We start from the raw sequence: 18,352 nt of genomic DNA on the forward strand, positions 1-18,352 counted from the left end.
TCCATCCTGAGAAAGTTTTGATAAGCGTTTAATGGGATACTGTTGGTGTGATCCACTTTGAGTTGCATTGTTTGTTTGTTTGTTTTGGAATTTCGCACAAAGCTACTCGAGGGCTATCTGTGCTAGCCGTCCCTAATTTAGCAGTGTAAGACTAGAGGGAAGGCAGCTAGTCATCACCACCCACCGCCAACTCTTGGGCTACTCTTTTACCAACGAATAGTGGGATTGACCGTCACATTATACACCCCCACGGCTGGGAGGGCGAGCATGTTTAGCGCGACGCGGGCGCGAACTCGCGACCCTCGGATTACGAGTCGCACGCCTTACGCGCTCGGCCATGCCAGGCACTTTGAGTTGCTGCCACTCAATGTAATGATTACGTTAGACATCTATTGGCAACAGTTAGAGCACTTTAATGTTGCACTGAAAGAAAAGAAACCTGCTTTGATCAGTAGTTTGTGATTTATTGTTAATATATGTATTTTTACGAATCACTAGTGATGGATTTATGAATTTTGAAAAGGTTTATAAAATGATCTTCTCAACTGCTGTCCTGGTGCTTTTGCCCATAATTTAATTTAGGCTTTACATCCGACAAACTTTAAATAAAAGCCTAAAATTTAGGTTAAAAATTTTATTTCTATTAATTAAAACATGTCCAAATGGTTATATTTGTCGTGTATTGTGTTTTAACTTTGATTGAATATACGTTTGTTTTTTTTTTGTTCTTGTTGTTTTGAATTTAGCACAAAGCTACACAATAAGCTATCTGTGCTCTGCCCACCCCGGGTATCGAAACCCGGTTTTTAGCGTTGTAAGTCCGCAGACATACCGCTGAGCCACTGGGGGGCTTTGTTTTTGCTTGTGGCACATAACAACACCAGCCATTTTGACAGTTTATACTTTATCATAATTTTTGAAATGAATTTGATTTAAAACTGCAAAAAAAACACGAAACAAATTTTAAATTTATTGATAAGATCAAACACAACATTGGTAGGTACAGAAACAGGTTTTTATTTCCGTCTCCCCCACAGTGAGGACCGTGCAAGCAACATTTGTGAAAATGCTACAGATGATTTCCTTTCTTTGCAAGAACTTCAATGATTTCCTGAAGGCTGCGGCCACCTGGGTAAGTTTCTGGATCACATTTCATCGGTGTCTCAATGAGGGAACTGAGAAGAACTGTGGAAAATGTTTGGGTGGAAAGCTTACAGGAAACAGGATGGCGACCTTTACGATATACAGATACAAGCCCGATAAAAAAAATCACCAAATTCCTAGTACCCCGTGAGCTCTGCAAAGGTCTGGTCCAGGTCGTCTGAGATGGCCTTGTATTTATCTTTCTCGTTGACGAGGTCATCTACAAGAAAAACCAACATTTGTTTCAAAAAATATATCTTAATGTATTAGGATATTTGCTTGTTTTAAATTAAGCACAAAACTACACAATGCGCCATCTGTGCTCTGCCCACAATAGGTATCGAAACTAGGTTTTTAGCGGTAAGAGTTCTCAGACATACCTCTGTGCCACTGGAGGGCGTTTTAAAAACCTATAAAATTTATTATTCGCTCATTTGAACTCATTGAACTGAATATGTAAAGTACATCATAAAAGTGTAACAAACATCGCCTAGTTATAGTGGATTACTGGATAAAATACTATAATGACGGTAGTTAATGAAAATTGAACCGCATCTATCAGTATTGTTGAATGTGACAGACAAGAAAATCACGTTGAAATCAGGTAAGTAACTATCAGAGAGAGAAATATTTTCATATCTATCCTTACTCGGTAAAATGCAGTTTAGTAGATAACAAACTCTTCGACAAGTTAAATTACAGGAAAATACAAAACACAATGGAAAGTTTAAATCAGGAAAATACAGTTTAGTAGATAACAAACTCTTCGACAGGTTAAATTACAGGAGGATACAAAACACAATGGAAAGTTTAAATCAGGAAAATACAGTTTAGTAGATAACAAACTCTTCGACAGGTTAAATTACAGGAGGATACAAAACACTATGGAAAGTTTAAATCAGGAAAATACAGTTTAGTAGATAACAAACTCTTCGACAAGATAAATTACAGGAGGATACAAAACATTATGGAAAGATTAAATCAGGAAAATACACTTTAGTAGATAACAAACTCTTCGACAAGTTAAATTACAGGAGGATACAAAACACTATGGAAAGTTTAAATCAGGAAAATGCAGTTTAGTAGCTAACAAACTCTTCGACACGTTAATTTACAGGAGGATACAAAACACTATGGAAAGTTTAAATCAGGAAAATACAGTTTAGTAGATAACAAACTCTTCGACACGTTAATTTACAGGAGGATACAAAACACTATGGAAAGTTTAAATCAGGAAAATGCAGTTTAGTAGATAACAAACTCTTCGACACAGGAGGATATTTCTTTCATTTATATAACAACTAAGTTTTGTATGCTACTTAACTCGCGTACAGGAATTAAAGAAATTACACAAGTATTTTATCACTCAGGAAATATCAGGTTGTTTCATTTTGAACGTTAAAAATTAAACTTTCAAAGAAACGTACTCACAGCAGCTTGTACTAACGAAACGTTATTTTATTAGTCAACGTTTCAGCAATAGGAATAATTATGCGTTAGTGTTTGTGTTTTCTTATAGCAAAGCCACATCGGGCTATCTGCTGAGCCCACCGAGGGGAATCGAACCCCTGATTTTAGCGTTGTAAATCCGTAGACTTACCGCTGTAATAAAGGGGGCATACGTTCGTGATCAGTATATCAAATCTATCACTTTAAAAAGTAACAGTCGAAGGTAACTCGACTTTCAACTCCAGACAAGTTATTCTGTAGTTCTTTAGCATTAAGCCTTATGTGTACAATACTTTACAAGTTAAGATATTTGAAATTATAGCTTAGTAAAAATATAAGCAAATGAGTATCCGGCTTTTTCTGTGGATATTAAAATGAAATAGGAAGCAGCATTGGAAGACTGTTAGTGAAGCATATTCTTCAGAAAGAGGTAGAAAAATCGTTTTACAAAGGTACCAGGACAAATAGAATGGTTGAAAGGTGTTTTATGTTCATAGTATCAGATGAGATGGTAATATTTTCCGTTTCATTGTAATAACTCGTTCGCGAAAAAACTATTATTCATTTACGCTCCATGATGAATAAATAATGTCATGAACCACGTACCTTCAAGTCTGTCCACTTCCTTCTGCAGTTTTTGCACTGACCTCTCAGCAAATTCTGCGCGAGCTTCAGCCTACACCATCATAGTATAAAACGATTAATTTATCGCCCATTAAAAATGCAATTTAACATATTATAAAAATTGGTTTTGGTGAACACAATAAAGAGTCAGAATATGAATTCCTTTATTAGATTAGAAAGAATATTTCGTACTTATTGCCAGGAAAATGTCAAGTGTTGTATTTAACATTATTTTACTTCCACTTATAATTCTGGGAAAGAAATGGCAGAGATAATTTTAGGAAATTTTGTCTTGGCGTCTTAGTTAAATTAATTATATCTTGAATCAGATTAATTAAAAGAAATAAAAGCAAAATAAGTTGTTGCTTTGATTTAAATGAAAAAAAAAAGTTTTTCGAAAGCTTCCTGGAAGTAATATAGTAATTTGAGTTTCTTAGAATTCTTCTGTCTGCTGTGTCTAAATGTGCTGAAAAGAAATCGTTTGTTAAGTTATAACACACTACGAAGATTTCAGGGAATCTATTCTTACCTCCTTTACTCTGAATCTATTCTTACCTCCTTTAGTCTGAATCTATTCTTACATCCTTCAGTCTGAATCTATTCTTTCCTCCTTTAATCTGAATATTCTTACCTCCTTTAGTCTGAATATACTCTTACCTCCTTTAGTCTGAATCTAATCTTACCTCCTTTAGTCTGAATATTCCTACCTCCTTTAGTCTGAATCTATTCTTACCTCCTTTAGTCTGAATCTATTCTTACATCCTTCAGTCTGAATATTCCTACCTCCTTTAGTCTGAATCTATTCTTACCTCCTTTAGTCTGAATCTAATCTGATCTCCTTTAGTCTGAATCTATTCCTACCTCCTTTAGTATGAATCTATTCTTACCTCCTTTAGTCTGAATATTCCTACCTCCTTTAGTCTGAATCTATTCTTATCTCCTTTAGTCTGAATCTATTCTTACATCCTTCAGTCTGAATCTATTCTTTCCTCCTTTAATCTGAATATTCTTACCTCCTTTAGTCTGAATATACTCTTACCTCCTTTAGTCTGAATCTAATCTTACCTCCTTTAGTCTGAATATTCCTACCTCCTTTAGTCTGAATCTATTCTTACCTCCTTTAGTCTGAATCTAATCTGATCTCCTTTAGTCTGAATCTATTCCTACCTCCTTTAGTATGAATCTATTCTTACCTCCTTTAGTCTGAATATTCCTACCTCCTTTAGTCTGAATCTATTCTTATCTCCTTTAGTCTGAATCTATTCTTACCTCCTTTAGTCTGAATTTCCTACCTCCTTTAGTCTGAATCTATTCTTATCTCCTTTAGTCTGAATCTATTCTTACCTCCTTTAGTCTGAATCTATTCCTACCTCCTTTAGTCTGAATCTATTCTTACCTCCTTTAGTCTGAATCTATTCTTACCTCCTTTAGTCTGAATCTATTCCTACCTCCTTTAGTCTGAATCTATTCTTACCTCCTTTAGTCTGGAAGTCATACTACGGATCTGGGTTTCGTAAGCTTCTTCCCTTTGCTGAGCCTGTAGAAAAGAAAAGAACGAAATGATAAAATAGTTAGAAATTTGCTGCTGGTCTGGACCATTGTCAGATTCATTTAAATATTACACAAAAAGTAAAACAAACCTGAATTACATTCTCTCAGTTTTCAGAGAATCTGATTGTTCATCAGTTTGAATCAATCTCTTGATTCTCAAATGTCATGAAATGTCAACAAGATATGTTCGTATTTTAAAATGAGTAAGAACCGATTTTAAAGTGGTTCCCAGAAAATAAAAAGTAATTAGGCACTTCTTATTCGAAGTATAGCTTTTTATAGGGCACGTAAGTTTGTTTTGAATTTCACGAAAAGTTACACGAGGGCTATCTGCACTAGCCGTCCCTAATTTAGCAGTGTAAGGCTAGAAGGAAGGCAGATAGTCATCACCAACCACTTCCAGCTCTTGGGCCACTCTTTTACCAAAGAATTGACCGTCACATTATAATGTCCCCACGGCTGAAAGGGCGAGCATGTTTGATGTGACGAGGATTAGAACCCGCGACACTCAGATTACAAGTAGAGCGCTTTAACCACCTGGCCATACCGGGGCCTGATAGTTAGATACCGGGAACAAGCGATAAGCTGCCTGAAGAACATAGTTACATTAAAATCAGAAATTGGTAAGAAAGGTAACCATACATAAAATCGTTTTTACCTTCTCTTCGCTAACTTCCAAGGATTTCAAGTTGTTACCCACCACACGTAATTCTTCTTCAAGTTCCACAATTTTGCTGCAATAACGAAAAACGTATATATAATACACGATTAAACAATTCAACACGTATAAACATATACTGTTGGAAAAAGTGGTATTAGTGAAACAATAATAATCTGTATTTAACATTTTTCACTTCTAGACGTCCTAGATTATCACAGAATAAACACGAGTTTGTCACGCTTTCCTTATGAAGGTCGGAGATAGTTCCAGGTGATAGTAGTTACTATACATCTAAAAGGTTGGAATTTGTCGCAAAATGTTCTATCATCCTACGTAAGTTTTACAGTGTTTCATAAATAGTTTATTTAAGTCAACATATGTTTTGAGTATATTCATTATTTTAATAAAAATAGCGTAACTGCAGGAAGGTGTTATTTATTTTATTATTTTAGAATTTCGCGCAAAGCTACCCGAGGGCTATCTGCGCTAGCCGTCCCTAATTTAGCAGTGTACGATTAGAGGGAAGGCAGCTAGTCATCACCACCCACTGCCAACTCTTGGGCTACTCTTTTATCAACGAATAATGGGATTGACGGCCACAATATAACGCTCCTACGGCTGAAAGGGCGAGCATGTTCAGTGCGACCGGGATTCGAACCCGCGACACTCGGATTACAAATCGCGCCTTAACCACGTGAACATGATGGGCCCTGTAGAAAGACAAACGCTATGAATGTTCTATACATATATCTTTACTGCAACTGCACAAACTTTCATATTTTAAAATCTATTTTTTTCACTTGTAAAGGAAAACATGCCTCGAAAGTGAGTCTTAATATCGAAACTATTGTTTGTATTTATTAAAATCAAACTGGAGAAATCTCTCAGGAAATAAACCAACGTACAGCTTCAATGAAAGATAAAATATTTTGATGCAGTTGGAAACATAGGCACATAGAAAATGTTGTTTGTTTGTTTGTTTTTGAATTTCGCGCAAAGCTACACGAGGGCTATCTGTGCTAGCCGTCCTTAATTTAGCAGTGTAAGACTAGAGGGAAGGCAGCTAGTCATCACCACCCACCGCCAACTTTTGGGCTACTCTTTTACCAACGAATAGTGGGATTGACAGTCACATTATAACGCCCACTCGGCTGAAAGGACAAGCATGTTTGGCGCGAAGGGGATGCGAACCCGCGACCCTCAGATTACGAGTCGCACGCCTTAAGACGCTTGGCCATGCCGGGCCTCACATAGAAAATCATCACCATATTTACAAAAACAGTCAATAAAGAAGAAATACTGGTGTAACTGTCGAAGAAAAAACAGACAAATTCTGGGTATGATATTAACTTATAGGTAGAAAAAATATTAGAGTGGTGTTTCTGGTGCAGAATTAACTTCGGTGAAGGAAATATATGGATTAATATTAGTTTAAGAAGGTGTGTGTGTGTGTGTGTTTTCTTGTAGCAAAGCCACATCGGGCCATCCGCTGAGCCCACCCAGGGGAATCGAACCCCTGATTTTAGCGTTGTAAATCCGTAGATATATCGCTGTACTAGCGGAGGGTAGTTTAAGAAGGAGACTGAATAATACATTTTATTGAAATCTATTTGATTAGATCTTTAGTGTCACGTGGAATAAGTCTCATGAAGAAAAAATGGTTTGTCTTTTTCTGCACATAGCTACACAACAAGTTATCTGTGCTTTGTCCATCATGGGAAATTAAACACTGGATTTTAACACTTACGATTCGCCACTCTCAGCACGTTCTTCGGCTCTCTCCAGATCAGCTTCAACCATGGCCAACTTACGGGCGACCTGTAGTTCAAAAATAAATACAAATACTGGAACTTAGTAAGCAGTTAATGAATTGGTATTTGAAGGTATTAGATGTCTTGTCTGTTTTGAGGAATTTAAATAAATTTCCAGTAATAGTGGTGGCTTATCTCTTGAGAGGAAAACGTAAAGGGTACACACATCTTTAATTACATAAAACCATGTAAATAACACCAGTAATGTTGTATTAAGGAGTCAAACTGTATGGAAGTGTTATTTAACTTCTGTTTAGTTATAAGTGTAGAAGCTTATTTCATCGTACTATTTGGTTCCAGATTAAAGAAAAACATGTTTCTTTCTCACAGTACTGCTTCGTGTTACTCAGTCGTAAATAGTGAAACTGATAATAGACATTTTTATGAGAATACATTTGTTTGTTGCTCAGAATTAAGCACAGAGCTACATATCTTTGGGTTCGCAGCCTGGCACGTTAACCCTTGGACTACGGTCAAACCAAAAACAGACAAAAAAAAAAGACATATGAACGAAGGAATAACAACTACTCAGTAGCGATTACCGCCTTCTCATTTATCATTAATTGAATAATGGAAATTGTTGTTACAGTTACAACAGACCCAAAGCAGTAAGTACATACCACTTCCACAGGCAATATTACGACACGAACTATGGGCCTCCTCATCTGCAATCCGATTAATTAGTTAATTAACCACTAATTAGTTCATGGTATATCGACTACAGAAGGGTATAAGCAGAAAACATCACTTGTTGTTCTTGTAGGTTGTATTCTAAGTTTAAGTTGAAATTTTGAAGAGCGTTTTACCTGGACTTATACAATATAATTTTAACACTGGCATATAAGTAAATCTTTACATCTTGATATGTTAAAAACTTTTCACGGAATTCTCTTCTATATTTAATTTAAGGTTATTTATATTCACATAAATTAAGCATTTGATTGAAGTTTAATCAAACATTAGTAGCATGGAATTAAAAGGAAAAAAAAAATTCACTCTAGATTGGCTAGGTTAGGAAATGTTATGTTTCCTTATAGACTACGAAAATTAGAAAACAAAATCTTTTATGGCTAAATAAACACAGCAAAATATGAAGTATTCAAATGCTGTACATGTTTTGACTTTTAAAAAATTAGGTTAAGTAAAAGTCATGTATTAATGTTACTCATGCCAAATATTAACCTTGTTTCTAAGCATCATGTACAACTGGATATAAACATTCTGGTGCTTTTTTACTGGGTGTATAGATTACCGTAGTTAAAAGATTCTAACATGTACTACAAGGCTATATACATTGCAGGCATGCTACGACTAAACAAGCTGGATATACTGCCAAGGCTATTTAAGGATAAAGGGCAAGATTAAAGATAAGTTAAAAATATTTTATTAAACAAGAATATCAAAACAAAAATAAAGTAATTGTATTTTTAGATTAACTGTGAATTTGCAATTAAGCAAGGTTAAAGTAGACATAGGAAGTACCTACATTAAAAAAACAGTCAGAAATAAAATACCCCATGACACATGCTGCAACAGCCATTAAGATGGACAACTTATCCTTTTTGATAAAAAATGCAAGTCACCTCATCGTATTTTCTGTCGGCGTCTTCTGCCATCATACGGGACTCTTTAAGTTGGTTGTCAAGAGAATCCATGCGTTCTTCATCCGTGATACTACGATGTTCCAGCATCTTTCGCATTCTGATCAGGAAGGAAAGAGGAATTATTTTGACAAAGATCAACTGTGATGATCAATTAGACGCGGAGTCACATTGATGTTCAGTCACTAAATTACTGTTTTTTATCTTTAAAATAACAATATTTATCAGTATTTGTTGTTACCCCATAACTGTAACATTCCACGCTTGATGTGTGACATTTTATACATCAGATAATAAGTCTACATAAAAATATACAGTTTCTTGTGCATTTAGCATGTGAATAACCTCACACAATGTAGTATGGGACATTATAAACTATGTCGTTGGTTAACCCTACATAAAATAACGTGTGCAATGCTACTCATAAAACCAACTCATAGGTTTACCCAAAATAACTGGTATTTGAGTGGCACGTTCTGTTAAGATAGACATATTTATTTACTGTTGTAACGTACACTTACTTTCTGTTATTATAACGCATACATTGATAATTATCTAGTGTTTTAAAGCGGTGTGGTATTTCAAAGTGATAAATAAGTGAAATAATTCATTCAGAGTTCACAGGAGGTTAAAACTCGCTCAGGTAAATACTCACCGCTCACTTTCATCTGCCAGTTGAGATGCTTCCTCAAGCTTCTGGGTGCAAATTTTTAATCTTTCTTCTGTCCTCTCTAAGTCTTCTTCTAACAACTGGATTCTTCTGTTGAGAGCAGCAACTTCGCCTTCCGCCTGGGTTTAAGACAAAAGTGTTGGTGAGTAGGTAAGTCATAAAACTTTGTGGAATGCTCGTTAAATGTGGTTAAAGAAAAATGTTAAAAGAAGATAATTTACAGTACAGTTTCTGTCTATTTATTTAAAACAAGGTTATTAATAAAACAAGTGAAATACTGTATATATGTAAAAACGACTCGTTTGGGTTGAGAAGAAGGTTGAAACGTTGTTCACTCCTCTACGTAAAAAATTTTCTCAACCCAAACGAGCCGTTTCTACATATATATTTCTCTACAAGTGAGTTTTCTCGACATCACTGATTAAGAGAAATACTGGTTAACGTTGAGCAACGAATCGAATATCATAGAGTAGCTCAGAACTGTAACAAAATCAAAATCAGTTCTGTGTGTGTGTGTTTTTCTATAGTAAAGCCACACTGGGCTATCTGCTGAGTCCCTCGATTCTTCTCTATCAACTCAGCAGATAGTTAAACGTGGCTTTGCCATAAAAAAAACACACACACACAGAACTTAGCAAAGCAGATAGCATGATAACACACATTATTACTTACACTTTCAGATGATATAGATAATATAACACAACAAGATTTTTACTGCGAAATGGACACGTTACACGCAACTAAAAGTTAAAAAAAAACTCATGACATTATTATCAAAACATTAAATTGTTTTCACTCAAATAGAAATTAGACAAAAACCTTACATTTTGAAGGGCCTTATCTTTTTCTTCTAACTTGTTGTTAGCATTAACGAGTTGTTCTTGAACTTGATCTAATTCGTTCTCAATCTGTTGGATTTTCTTCTGAAGGGCCCTGACTTCTTCTTCTGCCTATAGTAAAATTGCAATGATCATTTTCTTCCGTAATCCACAGTCTGACAATATTTTGCTTAATATTCTAACGTAAAACTATTTTCGTTGCATGTAAGAAAATCAAAAATTTTAATTACATGTCCCACAAACTCTACTCAGTTTGTCTACCAAAAACAGTATTATATTTCTTATTAGTTTCGGTCCACATACGATAATAAATGAAAATACATCTACAGAAAGAAAATAAAATAAAACACTGTAACTAACACTTTTGTGTGTTAAAAAGTAACTCATTGTAACTCTGAATATCGTCTTTCATCTTTTTAAAGTCCCAGTATTAATATACCAAACCTTCCAGGATATATGCCTACGTCATAACGTACGACTTTACCTTTTCGATTCTTACCTTAAAGATATTAAAAATATAATATGGCCAAACCCGGCAATATTACCATTTGTACAAAAAACATGTAACTACATTTTTAGTTATGTTTCCTGATCCTGCAATCTTAATTAACGTTTTTCCTTTAAAACAGATAAAGGTGATAACTTTGTGGCACTTTTTAAATTATTTTATACAAAGGATAAATATATTATTTTATATATATTATATATATTTTTTAGCATTTGACTAAACCCGGCATGGTCAGGTGGGTTAAGGCATTCGTTTCGTAATCTGAAGGTCGCGGGTTCGAATCCCCGTCGCACGAAACATGCTCGCCCTTTCAGCCGTGATGGCATAATAACGTGCGGTCAATCCCACTATTTGTTGGTAAAAGGTAGCCCCATACACATATAGCAGTGTAAGATTAGAGAGAATACAGCTAGTCCCCATTACCCACCGCCAACTCTTGGGCTTCTCTTTTATCAACAAATAGTGGGATTATGACATTATAACGTCACCACGGCTAAAAGAGCGAACGTGTTTGGTGTGAGGGAGAATCGAATTTGCGAACCTCAGGTTGCGAATCGAGTGCACTGACTACCTGGCCATGCCTGGCGTATGAATTTGTACTAAAGTTTATTTGTTACTAATCATAAGAAACTTGGAATTACGTTGTTTTTCTTTCAGCTTGGTTTACTACATGAAAAATCCTAGGATATTAGATATGTGATAAAGTTTACATATAAATATCCTAAGCTGGACAAACCTCTTGAGTTATTATTGGGATTATGGCCGAAAATTCCGACAGCAGTGAGGAGTAGCCAACTCCTGAAATGCAGCATTCTAATCTTTATAGGTGTGAACTTAAGAGCTGTATATTTAATTAACTGTACTCATTTTTAGTTATGACGTTTGTAGAAATACAAATATATATAATTTTGACTAGAAGTTAAAATTAATTATATATATTAATTGCATGTGAGTTAAGCATTTGATGTAAGTGAACTATACATACAACGATTTATTGCATTAAAAACCACTCATGAAATGCATACTTTTCATTTAAGAAAATGTTACGTTATGATTTCAGCATATAAAACAAAATTCAGTTAATTTGACCAGTTTTTCACTACAAATAATGCCTCTGTTGAAAACTTAGCCGTAAATATCAGTGAACTCGTATGTAGGTGATAAATACAAATTAAAAGCACCCACAGGAATATTTTCATGCTAAAAAAAAAACTTACACGTGAGGGAATTCTGAAATTAAACTAAAAACTTTATTGTTTCTTATAACTGCTAAAGTCATACTTCTCTGTATATTTTAAAATTTACAAAATAGACCATTGAAGTTTTTTAACTAATACTGAAATATTACGTGACTTTAGGAATTCAATTTACGTCTTGATCAGTACAATAAAACCTGATTAATATATATATATATATTATATCAACGTGTGTATGTGTGTGAGTGTTAACGATTTCTTTTAAACCTACAAAGAAAGCCTCTACGTTTTTGATTAAAATGTACTTTTTTTTCGGAGCTCCAAATCGATTCAGAATTCTTGTTTTCAGAAACAAGTTGGTTTGCTGTATGATATCGAATGGTGAATTAGGAACATCATCAAACAGTATTCACATACCTAAGTTAACTTAGATTACTGTGTGGTAAATTCAGAAGACTCAAAAAATTATGCACATAATTTAATTATTTTTCATTGAACTTCTACTACGAAATAAAAATAGTCGTATATGTATATATAACGTTTATGGAATTTTGAGCCCTTTCTAATTCACCACACAGTAACCTAAATACTCTATACTATACATGGCCATGATCTCAGCAGAACCAATACCCTTCTTAGTTTTCGGATATCACCCTAAGTAGAGGACTATTTTTAGAACAGGAAGGATACTTCTTACGCGGTTAACTCCTTTACACGTTGCACACGGTTTTCTTGTTTTCTGAGGAAACTGTTTTTAAGCAACTTCTTTTCTCTAAATACACGTTTATGTGGAATGTATGAGTACATTTAGTTACGTAACAAGAGTGTTGCGATAACTTGGAGCGTTACACTAGTTTAATTGTCGCCAGTTACAGTTTCCAAATTGAAAGTAAGAATATAGAAGGCCCGGCATGGCCAAGCGAGTTAAGGTGTGCGACACGTAATCTCAGGGTCGCAGGTTCGCATCCCTGTCGCGCCAAACATGCTCGCCCTTTCAGGCGTGAGGGCGTTATGTGACGGTCAATCCTGCTATTCGTTGGTAAAAGAGTAGCCCAAGAGTTGGCGGTGGGTGGTGATAACTAGCTGCCTTTCCTCTAGTCTTACACTGCTAAATTAGGGACGGCAAGAACAGATAGTCCTCGAGTAGCTTTATGCGAAATTCAAAAACAAAACTACACGAGAGCTATCTGCGCTGGCAGTTCCTAATTTAGGAAAGACTAGAGGGAAGGCAGCTTGTCATCACCACCCACCGCCAATTCTGGGGCTACTCTTTTACCAACGAATAACGGGATTAACCGTCATAATATAACGCTCCACGGCTAAAAGGGCGAGCATGTTTGGTTGTAACGGGGATTCGAACTCGCGACCCTCGGATTACTAACGTAGAGAGAAGTCCTCCTGTCAATATTAGTTTACCTTCGTTACGAGTCTTAAAAAGAATTATACGCTCTTCTATTACTTGAAAATTCGCAGAGGATCAGCCAACAAATGCAGTGTTAAAAGGCATACTGACATAATGTCTTATGACATCTTAGTTATCACACATTAACGCAACGTTGTACGAGATCTGGAAAATTAATTGGTTTTAAGCGAACAATCCATAAGGTTTAGAGATGTTTTATATCGAACTATAGATAGTGCATTATCAAACATTGAGTTAATTTTTAAAATGTCTTTGAACAGGTTGGTGTACGCTTTTCTTCTTCAAGATTTAACGTTGGAAAACGCGTTTGGTTAAAGATTTTCTTATATTTTTGTGACAAGCCTACCTTGTCTGCCCGAGCATTAGCGTCACGACACTGTTGCTCTGCGATATCCGCGCGGTCACACGCGTTCTCTTTTTCCAACTTCATCGACTGCATCTTCTTCTTGATGGCCTCCATGGTGGTTCGGTCGAGGAGAGATCAGCCGTGTGTCAAGAAGAAGTGTTAACGCTGTGAAAACTAAATTGTCTCTGATGCTGGTAGCTGATAATCGCTTCACTAGAATTTCTCGAGATTATCTTCATTGGCTAGGGATTTGTTACGTCACTTCCGTTAAACAAACAAAGGCATCTTTAAGTGTCGGGTTTCTAGCAATAGTTACTGACAGACCTCCTCTTTGTCCTGATACGTCACGACCTGGCCCGGCTGGAAATGGTTTTGCGGCACACTCGGATTTCTGACAAAGCTGTTAGTGGTACCTCTCAACGTTCAAGAACATGAACAAATATAGGGCACTTCAAACTGGGACTACAATAGCTTTAAATTTGGTTTCTTTGTGACCTTTGTGGAAGTTTGAATACTGTAAGCTTGTTTTTAATAATGTGTTCTCTGAGTTTTCATAATATATAACTTACGCCTGAAGATAAGTGTTTTTGGTATTCGAGTTAGAAAAAAAAACTTTATTGAAAAATAATCAAATTTCAGTAAGTCAAAATTTAAGTTAGGGCTCACATTCTAGATAAAATTTAAACTAGTTACTATTGTCACAAATTCTTAAACATCAGAGTTTGTTTAAGAAACTGATAAAAACGACATTTTCTATTAGCAGCTTTCCATTAAATACTGCTAACAAACTATCTAAACACAGTACTGTATTAGTAAAAAAAAAACAATTATTTACCTTCTGCAATGTTTGAACATTTGTTTTTATGATATAACTGCGTAATGGTTAGTTGACCCTTGGATATAAAAAGGGATTTCGGAGCTGGTGACCCCTGTATGGTTCTGCTAATTTCTCAAAGATATTTCTCGCGCTTTAAGTTGTGGGTGTGTTATTAAAAAAAAAAAAAAAGAATTCTTGAGGTGTTCCTCCGCTGGCACAGCGGTAAATTTATGGACTACAACGCTAAAATCAGGGATTCGATTCCCTTCGGTGGTCTCAGCAGATAGCCCGATGTGGCTTTGCTATAAGAAAACACACGCACACTTAAGGTGGTTATCAGCTACTGAGTGATTGTCTCCGTTTTTTTCAGGAGTTTAAGATTAGGAACAATGCTAAGTAGTCTTAACATCTAACAGTTAATAACTTAAAAAATATTCCATTGCATGAAAGGTATTTTTATAGTACGTCCGTTAAGAAATTTTATTACAAAAAAAATGATATATCTGGATTTATTTTATGTTCTATTTGAATCACATACTAGAAGATAACAAATAACGATGTATTAGGAACCAGTGAACTTCTGTAACTAAGCAGATGAACTACTACTAAATAATTTTATTATTGGTAAAATGATACGCATCAAACAATAATCCACAGATCGCATACGTGTTTTGTTGTAGGAGCAAACATGTTAAACCAAATTCATAATGTCTGTGAGATTATTACCTTCTTTTGTTTTCAGAAACAGCGGTACAAAGAGCTCTTTTCTTGCCTGTTTTAGTAAAATCTTCAACATAGTAACAGTGCAAAACTATACAAGAGCTATCTGCGCTAGCCGTCACTGCTTTAGCAGTGTAAGACCAGAGGGAAAACAGCTAGTCACAACAACACGCTCCAACTCTTAAGATACTCTTTCACCAACGAATATTGGGATTAATAGTCACATCATAACGCCCTCACGTTAAAATGACGAGAATTCGAACTCACGCCGCTCGGATTATGAGTAGAGCGCCCTAACCACCTGGTCACGCTGGTCCGCGCTGGATAGAATAGATAACTTCCAAATTTTAATAAATATGTTTTTTTTTTACATTCAAAGTATCAAATACAGAAAATATGGGCCCGGCATGGCCAAAGCATGTTAAGGCGTGCGATTCGTAATCTGAGGGTCGCATGGTCGCATCCCCGTCGCGCCAAACATAGCCGCCCTTCCAGCCGTGGGGGCGTTATAATGTGACAATCAATCCCACTATTCGTTGGTGAAAGAGTAGCCCAAGATTTGGCGGTGGGTGGTGATGACTAGCTACCTTCCCTCTAGTCTTACACTGCTACATAAGAGACGCCTAGCGCAGATAGCCCTCGAGTAGCTTTGTGCGAAATTCAAAACAAACAAACAAACAGAAAATATGATAAAAGGTTATGAAATGTTACCATGGTTTTCTCAAGTCGACTCGACTGATAAGAACAATAAACGGAATAAAATGTATACTATTATCTTTATCTGATTACCTTGTTTAATAAACATGATAAATATCCTGTCAACTATCATTTCTACACTACGAATGATTATTTTAAATTTAAGTTTTGAATGCTCTACACAATACGTTACATACAACGGAAGACAGTAACTGCTTCCTGTTGTGATAAATCTAACTAAAGAACGTATGAATCAACATAAAGAAATATATAACAACAAACCAATCATACTAAATGTATCGCACCCAGTGCCGACGAGGCCTTTAGTCCAACACCACGCTTATCAGGCGTGCTGGGATACTACATACCTGACAACAAGTGTGTAATATTTCGCAACCTTTGACTATTTGTTTGTTTTGAATTAAGTACAAATTTACACAATGGGCTATCGATGCTCTGCCCACCAGGGATATTTTTTAGCAGACACGCCGCTGAGCCACTGGGGGGCTTATTTACAACAAACATACACAATAGTTACCTGCGCTAGCCGTCCCTAATTTAGTAGTGTAAGACTGGAGGGAAGGCAACTACTCTTTTACCAACGAACAATGGGATTGACCTCACATTATAACGCCCCCACGGCTGAAAGGGCGAGCATTTTTGGGGCGAGGGGGATTCGAACCCGCGACTCTCAGATTACGAGTCGAGTGTCTTAACGCCTGGCTATGTCGGGCTTGACGGCTAGGAGCTTTCAGTATGTGAATAAAAGCCATTGAAAGCGACAGCATGACACATCAGCGGTAAGTGTAACCTGGTTACTTAATATGTGAAAAATTTAAAAACAAAATTTTGTCATTTTGTTTAAAGTTTAATGTTGAAAATAAAACATTATTCTCAAAAATTATCCATTAAAAAAACTGGAGAAATTTGTCAACAAGCTGAACATCGTCAAACATCTAACAAGTACCACCAACATTTCTCCTGTAACAAACAGGTTTAAAATGTTTGGAACACGATTGTAACCACACTTTTCACAGAAAGAATGTCTGTGTTCTCTTGGAGCAAAGCCACATGTTATCTGCTATGTCCATCGAGGAGAATCGAACCCCTGATTTTTACATTGTAAATGCGAATACTTACCGCTGAACCATTGGTTGGGACTTTTCATAGAGACTCGTATAGAAGTGCAACAAGATAAAAAGCGAGGCTAGAACTCATAGCCAGTTACTTCTCCAGTCTGTTCGTACATTTTACCATCAAACATAAAATGATATTGTTTCGAGGTAAAACGTTAAATTGTTTCAAAAACACCATTAATTATGGTGTTTCATTTCATTCTCAGGACATGGCCATGTAATTAAGGCGCTTGACTCGTAATCTGAGGGTCGCGAGTTCAAATCTCCGTCGCACCAAACATGCTCGCCCTTTCAACCGTGGGGGCGTTATAATGTGACGGTCAGCCCCACTATTCGTTGCTCAAATAACAGCCCAAGAGCTGGCGATGGATGGTGACGACTAGCTTCCTTACCTTTAGCCTTACACTGCTAAATGAGGGACAGCTGGCACAAATAGCCCTCGTGTAGCTTTGCGCGAAATTCAAAACAAAACAAAACTTCAGTTGTTGTCACGATACATGTTCCTAATAAAACTGTCTCTTAGCCACATCCTTCTTGTGTACTCTTTTATAAATTAATAAAAAGAAAATTATCAAAATTTGTAGTGCAAAGTGGAGGGATTTACACATTTTTATAAAAAGAACAACCCTTATACGCCATAATTTTTTTAGTTTATTTTAACTAAGATTTCGTCTTTGTGACTTCCTAAGAGTTTATATACGCAGCTGTCAAACAGCAATGGGACCTTTCAGTGAATATTCTTTAAAATAATGTGACGTCGAAGAGAAAAGTTCTGAAAGAGAACTAGCTGTAAGTGTCATCAGTAATTGTATGATCCAGAGAATGACAGTCAGACGCTTAAAACTAAGAATTGTTTCAACAAGAGGTTTTCTGATGTGACGGACTTAAAGATTAATGAACATATATCATCCATTCAAACAGTGTGGCAAGTTTAAACAACATTTCAATACTGCTGAAGCAATTGGATTTTAGTATACACGGTTTACAAAGTTACATGGTACAGATTTATTAACCTAAAGTTTTAACACAAGCTATAAAACATTCTTCTATCGATATTGCGCAAAGACGATTGAAAACTAAAAGAGTTGACATGTGATAAATTTTTAAAACTATTTTTTGTATGTTCCTTGCAGTAAGCACGTGCTGGATTTCATGGCATAA

General features: G+C 35.9%; 2 protein-coding genes across 2 annotated transcripts in view; one reads left to right on the top strand and one right to left on the bottom strand.

The window, feature by feature from the left end:
- Positions 1 to 950: 950 nt before the first annotated feature.
- Positions 951 to 14,233, bottom strand: LOC143249693 (tropomyosin-like). Its single transcript, XM_076499993.1, has 9 exons — positions 13,823 to 14,233; positions 10,335 to 10,460; positions 9,496 to 9,629; positions 8,823 to 8,940; positions 7,176 to 7,246; positions 5,426 to 5,501; positions 4,691 to 4,753; positions 3,199 to 3,268; positions 951 to 1,363 (listed from the first exon to the last, which is right to left on the bottom strand). Exons 1-9 carry the CDS (start codon positions 13,934 to 13,936, stop codon positions 1,281 to 1,283), a joined length of 855 nt encoding a protein of 284 aa, XP_076356108.1. The 5' UTR covers positions 13,937 to 14,233; the 3' UTR covers positions 951 to 1,280.
- The window catches only part of LOC143249694 (SKA complex subunit 1-like), a 35,378-nt gene continuing 31,224 nt past the window's right edge, over positions 14,199 to 18,352 (top strand). Inside the window, exon 1 of the mRNA XM_076499997.1 lies at positions 14,199 to 14,338. The gene's annotated coding sequence lies outside the window, so the exon portion shown is untranslated. The remainder of the gene's footprint in view (positions 14,339 to 18,352) is intronic.

This window comes from Tachypleus tridentatus, chromosome 4, assembly GCF_004210375.1.
Source record: "Tachypleus tridentatus isolate NWPU-2018 chromosome 4, ASM421037v1, whole genome shotgun sequence".
Lineage (NCBI taxonomy): Eukaryota > Metazoa > Arthropoda > Merostomata > Xiphosura > Limulidae > Tachypleus > Tachypleus tridentatus.